Here is a 10,094-nt window from a genome sequence, read left to right as displayed (position 1 = left end):
TTAGCCTACTTCTGCCATAACGGCTGGAAAACCTACTTGAAGTCCCAATTTCCAGTATAACTAGGGTGGCCCCACGACACAGGCAGAGGTTCCAAAGAGGGTTATGCTTCTCTCAAACCAAGGCAAGGCATGCCACAAAAAAAAGTCCTTCCTCTTTGGTCTTCTCTTTTTTTCCTGCCTGGAACACAGATAAGATGCCTAGAGGTTCAACGGCTAAAATGTGATCGTGAGCCGAGTTGGAGAATGAAAGCCGCTGTGCTGAAGACAGTGACTCAGCGAGACAGCAGGTCTCAGGAAGCTGCTGCAGCAGCCCTGAGCCGGCCACATCTGGATTCATGTGAGATGAGAAAAATACGCCTTTGATTGCTCCTCAATTTCTGATCTTTGCAGTCAAGCACGTTCCTAACTGCCACAGCATAGTATACAAAATTAAGGAGTAGCAAAACCTCAACTATCAGACAGTCTCATTCTCAATAGTCAGATTATTATAAATCCAAGGGTGTTATGTTTTTAAGCAGTTAGAGCTTTTCAAAATATTTTTCAAAATATGTTACACATCCATTTTTTCCAATCATTCTGGGATGAGCTGAAAGATGTGGATAGCCTCATGACTAAGACACAGGCCAAGGCTGGTAGCCCTTTTCTAAATGACCTCAGACTTCCATGATCATTCAATATTCTTTTGACTTTTTCTGTCTTCTCTGACTTTCCATTACAGTTCTCAATAACCCCACCAATTTCAGTGTCTCTTTCTACCTCTAATTTTCTGCTATATAGGTTTAAAATTATGGGTAGCAAGTTTGCTAGAAGGGATTATAAGCAAGCATGAGACTGAGTGAGAATCTGAGGGGCCTTGCCTTCAAAATCAGGGCAGAGCAAGGTAGTACCTGGGGCATAAGCTCTTCTTGTGAACTTTGAGCCAGATATATCTCAGCTTCTCAGAAGCCTTTTTGCTTTCTTCTTGACTCTTAACTTTGTCCTGGATAGGTGAAATTTTGAGGATCTGAGATCCAGAAGTTTGAGGTACAAAGCAACGACCCAAGATAAGTCACAAGTAGCTTATGATTAAGGTGAAATGAATGCTACAGGCCAGCAGGGTTATAGACACTCATGGGAGGGAGAGGTTCTGGTGGCCAGAGTCAGGGAAGGCTTAGTGACAGAGGCCTGCAGGAGGGAAGACCCTGGATGGGTGCAGATGAGAGAAGCCGTCCTTCTGGGAAGGCGATAGATAGCACAGGCAAGGCCTGGGAGGCTGTGGGAAGAGCAGCATGGCTGACCAGGGGCTTAGGTAGAAGGGTGGAGGCTGATGGACCTAAAGAGGGAGTCTAGGTCTGAAGTACAGCCTCTGAGGAGCCAGAACTCCCCCTTCCCAGGCCAAGGGACCACAGACAGGCAGCTGAACCCACCTTGGACAGGAACCAGCCCGCAGACGCCCCCCTGTTGTTGTGGCCAACATTGATCTTCATGAGCTGCCCCAGGTCAGGGGCATCCAACATGAACTTGTCTTCAGCCCCCTTTTCAAAGTTGTCCTTTTCATTCTCCAGCCTACGCTCACCTGTACACACAGACACACAAGGCAGTTATTTGTACAAAGGAGACCAGATGAGGAGAGAGAACTGGCTCCAAACTTTAATGGGTCGCCCACTGCAGAACGGTCTCAAAAGTCACCAGGTGGGAGGCTGTGGGTGGGGACAGGCGGTATGTGGACACTCTCTGTACTTCCACTCGATCTGGCTGTGAACCTAAAACTACTCTAAAGAATAGAGTTTATTAATTTATTCAAAAGGGTAGCTTCACCCCAAGATCTATAGGCTCCTTAAACCCCTCCAGCTGCCAGTCAAGGCCGAGGCTCACTTTGTGTGGCCTGTGCCCAGGACCCATAACTGGTCCCTGAGTTCGGCCTTAGCCCAGGGTCCCCACCCTAGCAAACCCACCTGCACCCCAGTCCCCGGACCTGAGGCCCTGCCTTGCTTTTCCTGAACAAGGAGCACAACCATGGTCATTGGTCTACAGGCTGTGGCTGGGACCCTGACATCAGCCAGCAGGCTGCCTTAGGCTTGCCTCCTCTGGAAAACGGCTGTGATAACTATCACCAGAGTCTGCTGCATGTTTAACTTTTTTTTCCCCCTCACTTGCTCCCTTGTCACAATCTAAGAGGGAAATATTATTAACTTTGTCTTGCAGATGATGAAACTGAGACTTGGAGAAGTGAAACAACTTGCCAAAGTCACACAGGTATTAAGCACATAGTTAGGGCTTGAGCCAGCCTGTTCCTTCTCATTTTCAGTTTTCCACGATCGCCTTCCCAAGTCTACCAGTCATGTTAACCCTTACAAGCCCATCTGAGCACCAGATTTTTGCTTATCCTTCCTGTTTTCTTTCTTTTCTAAAAGTCGATTCCTTAAATTTTTCTAAATTTTAGATTGCCACAACTCACACATATAGAAAATATTAGACATCCCTGTACCCCCCATTCAGATATAATAGGTATACCAGATATTAACATTTTGTGTAATTAACTTAGGCCTTTCTCTTTTTTAAAGAAAATTAAACATAACAGGTAGGTCTAAAGCCTCATAGTCCATCCCTTCACCTGCCACACCCTGCCATAAGCAAACAGTATCATCAACTGGCATCCATTATTTTCATGAATTTTTGTTTGTGCACGTATGTATCCATAAAGAACATATACTATTTTTGCATGTTTTAGAATTTTACAGAAATAACATCATAGTGAGCATCTGTCTTAAGTTCCTTGTCTGTACTGTGGGAATGATAAGGACTCCACCTCATAGGAGCTGTTTCAAGGATTAACTGAATGAATGTGTGCAAAGCCCTTAGGGTAGTGCCCGGAGTATGGTAGGTAGGTGCCGTGTCAGGGGCTGGGATTCTTACTGTTGCTCGTGTTACCATCATCTTATCATCACACACTCTTGTGAAGTTAATATCACTCCTTCGAGATTATTCTGTTGATGCTAGTAACCGAATTCACCCAACTTCTGTATAACAGTCATTGAATGAAGAAAACACGATTGTATGTGCATTCTTTCACATTTGGGTTGTTTCTATTTGATTGCTATTGTAAATACCACTGAAATGGACTCTCCAGTACTAACCTTCTGCCCTACATTTGTAAAAACTGATCTGACTGGACACCTACAGAGTTTCTGGATATTGAGATGTGCTCATCTTCAGCGTATTAGCAATTGCAAAACCACCTTCAGAGATGGTTGTACTACATCAATTATCACCAGCAGCCTTTGAGGGTTTGCATTCCCCATAATCATTGTTAACACATATATTTAAACTTCTGTTTCATGTGTGTACAATGGTGTCTTATTATGGTTTTAATTTGCATTCCTTTGACTATTTGAAAAGACTGAAAGATGTTCATATATATATACATATATTTTGAGATTGCTTCATATATATATTGGCCATTCAGGCTTTGCTTGTCCATAATTTTTCTGTTCATATACTTTATTATATTTTTCTATTGTCTTTCCTTTGTCTATGGTCTTTCCTTTCTTTGTCTTTCCTTTTTTCATACAGACTTTTTCTTGTTTTAATGGACTTTATCAATATTTCCTTTTGTTGTTTGTGTTGTTAGTGAATTGTTCAAGAAACTCTATCCTAAACTGAGATTTTTAAAAGACACACTCTTAAAGTTTCTACTAAAAAGTCATAGTTTTCTTTTTCACATTTAAATCTCTAGCCCATCTGGAACTTATTTTTGTGTGTGGTGAAAGGTAAAAAGATTGACTTTTATCTTTTCTCACATGGTTAGACAACTGTTTTAACACCAGCAATTGAATATTTCATCCTTTCTGCTCAGATTTATAATGCCACTCTCTGTGTATTTCTAGACTCTTTATTCTATTGGTTTATTTGTTTCTCCTTCTGTACATATCACTCTGTTGTAGTTTTGGGGGATTTGAATATTTTAGTATTTGGAGGGTAAATGGAGAAGGCAATGGCACCCCACGCCAGTACTCTTGCCTGGAAAATCCCATGGACGGAGGAGCCTGGCAGGCTGCAGTCCATGGGGTCGCAAAGAGTCGGACACGACTGAACGACTTCACTTTCACTTTTCACTTTCATGCACTGGAGAAGGAAATGGCAACCCACTCCAGTGTTCTTGCCTGGAGAACCCCAGGGACAGGGGAGCTTTGTGGGCTGCCATCTCTGGGGTCGCACAGAGTCGGACGCAACTGAAGCAACTTAGCAGCAGCAGCAGCAGCAGGAGGGTAAATATCCTCATATTATTAATATTGTCAATATTATTTTCATTATTCAAAATTTTTCTGGCAATACTTAGCCCTATGTGGACATGAATTTAATAGCAGCTTAAGCTGTGGAATATTGCCTTTTGGGAATTTGACTGAAACTGCATTGCATTTATAGAATAATGAGAAATTTGGACATCTTACTGAGTTTAAGTCTTTTCTCATCCACGAGGATAATATATTTTTCCATTTTTTAGGTATTCTTGCATGTTCTTAAGTAGAAATTTTTATTTTTTCCAGAGTTTTTCTTAAATACCAAAAGCTAGTATAAATCATATATTTTTAAATAATATATGTGCTTACTGTTTTATTAATATTTTAGTATTAATCATATCCAGCACCTTTATTAAACTTACTCATGGTTCTAATGATTTTTTTAATTCTCCTGGATTTTATAGATGATCATTCATTTTTTTGAAAATTAAATTTTGTTTCTAAATGGGGTAAAAGGTTGGAGTTTCTTCTAATTTTATTGATTTATGATCAAAGAATGTTGTCTCTATGTTATTGATTCATGTGCATTTGTCATTATGCGATTGAAAAGAATGTATATTCTCTACCCACTGGATTTAGGAATCTACATACTTATATTAGACCAAGGTTATTAACCATTGTTAAAATCTGCAACCATACTAAATTTTTATCTATTTGACTCATCAATTACTGAGAGTGTTGTATTAAAATCTTCCACTATGATTATGTACTTGTCAAGTTTCTCCAAGAATTTTATTACTTTTTGCTTCACATGTATTAAAAATATGTTGCTAAATCTATACAAGTTCAGAATTATCCTATCTTCCAGGTTAATTGCTCTTTTTGTCATTCTGATACTTATTTCTAATGAAGTGTTTTGTCTGAAAGTTTAATTTGATGGATATTAATATAGGTACACCACCTTCTTTCCTGTAGACAGTATGTTCCTGGTATACTTAATTTCATTTTATATATTCTCAGAAATTTATGTATCATATATTTAAGCTGGATTTTATTTCTTTTAATTTAATATGAGAACATTTATTCTTAGGTGGATGAATTTAGTTTAGTTTATTTCTATTTATTGTATTATTTACACATTTATCTTACTTTTTGCTATTAGCATGCTTTTTCTTTCTTCATTTCCTGATTTCTATTGGATTGATTGAGTCTTTATCCCCTTTCATTTCCTCTCCTGGTTTAGAACTTATGCATTTCTCTTTGGGGTGCTTACTTATACAATTTTAATCTGCATACTTGATGTATCAAAGTCTAAAGTTAATTATTCCCTGGGGTCAGCAAATGGACTGCAACCAAGTTATGTTTTAATTCTTATTATCTCCTTTCTTTCTCAAATATCACTGTGTTTTAGTGTTTAGGGTCCATATTTTCTCATATCTTGATAATAGTTATTATTATTAATATTATCATTTTGTACAGTTAACGCTTCCTTAAATTTGTTACATAATTATCATTTTTTGGCTCACCTTTATTTCTTGGATCTCACACATTTCTTCTGGGTACAATTTTCTTTTTCTTAAAGTATATTCTTCAGGAGTTTAAACATGAATCAATGAAAAACTCATGTTTAAGCATGTGTCTTTGGGTGGGAAGTCTTATTTCTCTTTGTTTGCTTGGAAATCCATTAATTTTGCCCTCATTCTGGAATAGTTGAGTATCGAATTCTAGGTTTGGCTACACCATACAGCTTGTGGGATTGTGGAATCTTAGTTCCCTGACCAGGGATTGGACCCGGGCCCTCAGCAGTAAGGGCACAGAGTCCTAACTACTGGAACCCAGGGAATTCCCAGAGGATGGAAAATATTGTTCCACGAACTTGTATCCTCTATAAGCTGCTGATAAGAATTTGCTATCCATCTAATTGTTTCTATAGAAGATAATCCACCAAATCTGGTTACTTTTAAGATCTTTCTCTTGGCCTTTTGTGTCACCACAATGTATCTAAATGAAGATCTGTTCTTGTTTATTCTGGTCAATGTCTCTTGTTACTTTAATCTGAAGATTCATATCTTTGCTTAATTCTGAAAAAAAAATGTGATCAGCCATCATCTCCTCAAATATTTCCTCTCGCCTATTCTGTATATTCTGTTTCCGAAACTCCTATTCAACATATCAGGGCATATTCCCTCCTCCACATCTCGGGACCTCTTACTGGTATTTTTCAACCCTTTATGTCTCTGCACATCTGCATATTTTGTTTATATTTTTCTACAGTTCACTAATTATCTATTAAACAATTTCTAATTGTGTTGTTTAACCCATCCACTAAGTGTCTGTATCTAGTAACTGTATTTTCAGTTCCTGTATTTCTGCTTCCTGTATTTGTCATAGGGGGCTTCCCGTGTGGCTCAATGTAAAGAATCCGCCTGCCAATGCAAGAGATGCAGTCTACAGTCCATGGGATTGCAAGAGTCGGACAGGACTTAGCAACTAAACCACTGGCATGGAACAAATTTTCTGTACCTGAAGGAGAGGGTTCCCAAATCACATGTGCAGTGTAAAATGACACCTCAAGCCTGTATGTATATAAGCCTAAAGTATCAATTCCCCAGCAACTGTTTTTTTAATCTAGAGTTCTTACAAAGATAAGTTTACTCTACTGAGGAGCAATTTTTTTTTTTCCTAGTCTCTTTTTTCACTGAAGATATTCCTGTGAACTTCTAGGGATCCTGGCTTTTTTGCATATTTAGCCTCATACAGAGCCAAAATATCATTTTCTGACCCCAAATGTGTAAGGAAATTCATGCTATAGATCGTTGAACATGAAGGTGTCCTTCTTCTAAGATTCAGAGCATCAGTTCATAGCTAATACTTCGGTTTTAAATTCTCTCATTTCTGACACCGGGAGATTTCTCTTTTTTTCTTATAATTCCAGCAGTGCATTTTAAATTATTTAATAGATTACGTCCAAAACTCATGTCTCTGAAGCTTTTCTGACTCCTATGCTGCTGCTAAGTCGCCTCAGTCGTGTCCGACTCTGTGCGACCCCATAGGCGGCAGCCCACCTGGCTCCCTCATCCCTGGGATTCTCCAGGCAAGAACACTGGAGTGGGTTGCCATTTCCTTCTCCAATGCATGAAAGTGAAAAGTAAAAGTGAAGTCACTCAGTCATGTACAACTCTCACTGATCCCATGGACTGCAGCCTACCAGGCTCCTCTGTCCATGGAACTTTCCAGGCAAGAGTATCCCTTTAAATGGGCAGAAGCAGGAGCAAACCACCTGTCTCAGTAGTTCTACTGGCTGAACCTCCTTCCAACACCTACAGCTGGGTCTGTGCTCTCAGTTCCTGGTCCACCTATGAGGCCAAGAGCAATTTATCCCCCTGCCCTATTCTTGTCTGCCCCAAACTGCTGCAGTGAGTCAGGCCATGTCCAGACACATCCCCAAATATAATTCAAGATGGGCATGGAGCTTAGGGAGATAGAGCAAGTGAGAATGAATCCCCTGGAAATGTGGAGCTTGGGTCTGTTCTAGGATGCAGGATGATTTAAAATCAATTCAAAAGCCAAGCACAGCTTATTCTGAAAGCACATCATTCACATAAACTTGATGCAATGGGTACCGTGCTGCCCGAGGAAGGCCATGACAAAGCGCATCACAAGAAGAAGAGAGAGGCTCAAGAGAAGAGCCTAGAGGAGCCTGGAGTCGCCTTCCTCTGCCCGAAGGGTGGGAAACAGCCCACTTAAGAAGTTCTGGGAATGGCTTGAGAAGAGTTTAAATCTATTACCTGTGTCTCCATACTCTCCAAAGATATTGATGAAGACGTCAGCATCAGTGCCCGCACCAATGACATCACCAGTGTACACTTTGACTTCATACTTGTTACCTGAAAATGAAGACAGAGAAAGTGTCAGGTCATTCAGGTCCTGAGGAGAGAAGAACAGAGGCCTCAAAGTAGCTACCACACCGTCCACCCTTCTTTCCAGCAGCACATGGATTGTCACCGCGACTGTCAGTAACTGAGCAAGACTCAAGTCACCTGACTTGGTTTCCAGAGGTCATTGCTGAACATTGCTGATTTGTGTATGCAGAGCACAAATCAGAGGTAGAGGGGACTTCTGTTTTCATCTACTAACTTGTTGCCTTGGGATGCATGAATCAACCCAAATGCAACCAACCCACCAGCGTATCTCCCCTGGATACTGAAATGACTCCAGCTGGGCCCACGGCCTCTACACTATTTTTGCCAATCTGTTCTTTACACCACGTCACATTATAAAAATTCATTGGAGAAAACTGATTATGCAAATAAAAACCAAATTTATATATAAATTGTCAAGGCCATAACCAATTCAAAGACCAAAGGAACCAATAAGAGCCAGCAAATACACATTTTGACGTTATTTTATTTAAAGACTTATATCTGCTTCCTATATCTTGCTCCATTTATTGAATAGAAATCCATTCTCTGTAACCCCAAAACACCAGTTTTGGCCATGGTCTCAAGAGGGGGTGGTGCTCAATGTAAACTTGACAACATGTTAAGCCATGCCCAAATCTTCCCAACCAGATCTTGCCTTAGAGTGGGGAGTGAAAGCCAGGAGTTGCTCTGTGCTGCAAAAGGGAGATTCCTCTAGATTTTCTTTGTGACTCAACAAGTCTAAGGGCTGAGGCAACTTTTCCTTATCTTCCCCTTGCTGCCATAGGTTTCTATTTTTTATGTTCCAGAATCTTTTTTTAGATGACTTATGCCCAATATATGGGTTTCCCAGTTGACACTAGTGTAAAGAACCCACCTGCCAATGCAGGAGACATAAGAGACATGGGTTCGATCCCTGGGTTGGGAAGATCCCCTGAAGGAGGGCACAGCAACCCACTCCAGTATTCTTGCCTGGAAAATCCCATGGACAGAGGAGCCTGGTAGGCTACAGTCCATAGGGTTGCAAAGAGTCAGACATTACTGAAGCAACTTAGCACATACACACGAACATGCCTCGTATATGAAGCCAATAAAAGGTATTTAACTGAAGTCCAAATCCTAGCCCCTCCGCCTGCCTCCTCCCTAGACCTTCCTCAGTGTCTCGGGCCCCAGAGGTCTTTCTCCCTGTGCTCCTTGGCTCTGCCATGTGGTCGGTGTCAACGATTTCCCAGTTTCACCATCTCCTCCTTGTTCTGTTTGCTGTTTCCTGCAGGTGAGACTTCTAAGCTCCTCAAGAACTTAAAAGAGGACTGGGAGCAGGACTTCCTTGTCTCATATGGTTTTCTCTCACAGCCCCCAGCACAGGGCTGAGCACATATGAGAGTCTCACTGAGCACGTCAGGGACACTGGAGAAAACAGCTGAGGCGAGGGACGTGAGAGCAGCGACATCCTCTGCGCTCTGCAAGTCCACGATGCTTGACCAAGAGGGGCAGCCTCGCCGACTGTGGAGGGAAGCCAGGAGAACAGGGAGGCACCTCAGAGGGTGGGAAAGGCAACCAGCGCCACAAAGATGAGGCTGGGGAAGCAGGAGCCCACCAAGGGCTTAGGGAGCTCACGTCCTAGTCCTGGGAAAGCCCGGGAAGCAGAGAACCAGGGCCCAAGTGAAGGAACAGGGGTGACAAGCCAAGGGTCAGGGACCAACAGGCCAGAGAACACTTCCAGGCCTTTCCAGGTGAGGCGACCAGCGGCCGATGCCCAGGGGTCAGGAAGCCGGATGAACAGCATGCAGGGGGAAGTCAATTCTGAAACAAAGCTAGACTGTCCTAAACTTTGTGGAACTTTCTGCAGCAGGACAAGGCCCTGGGCCCCCATGTGTTGGCTGAATGGAGAGCCTATGGCCTTTGATCACACTGAGGAGGGGCCAAGAACTGCCTTTTATTTTATTATTTTTTT

General features: G+C 41.6%; 1 protein-coding gene across 1 annotated transcript in view; it reads right to left on the bottom strand.

The window, feature by feature from the left end:
* The window catches only part of LOXHD1 (lipoxygenase homology domains 1), a 209,124-nt gene that overhangs the window by 160,695 nt on the left and 38,335 nt on the right, over positions 1-10,094 (bottom strand). The window contains 2 exon segments of the mRNA XM_010842013.1: positions 1,407-1,555; positions 8,009-8,107. Of these exon segments, the coding sequence (XP_010840315.1) occupies positions 1,407-1,555; positions 8,009-8,107 (248 nt within the window).

This window comes from Bison bison, unplaced genomic scaffold, assembly GCF_000754665.1.
Source record: "Bison bison bison isolate TAMUID 2011002044 unplaced genomic scaffold, Bison_UMD1.0 scf7180017864170, whole genome shotgun sequence".
In the NCBI taxonomy this organism is placed as follows: Eukaryota; Metazoa; Chordata; class Mammalia; order Artiodactyla; family Bovidae; genus Bison; species Bison bison.
The sequence above is the reverse complement of the archived record's forward strand: the minus strand, read 5'-3'. Positions and strand labels throughout refer to the sequence as shown.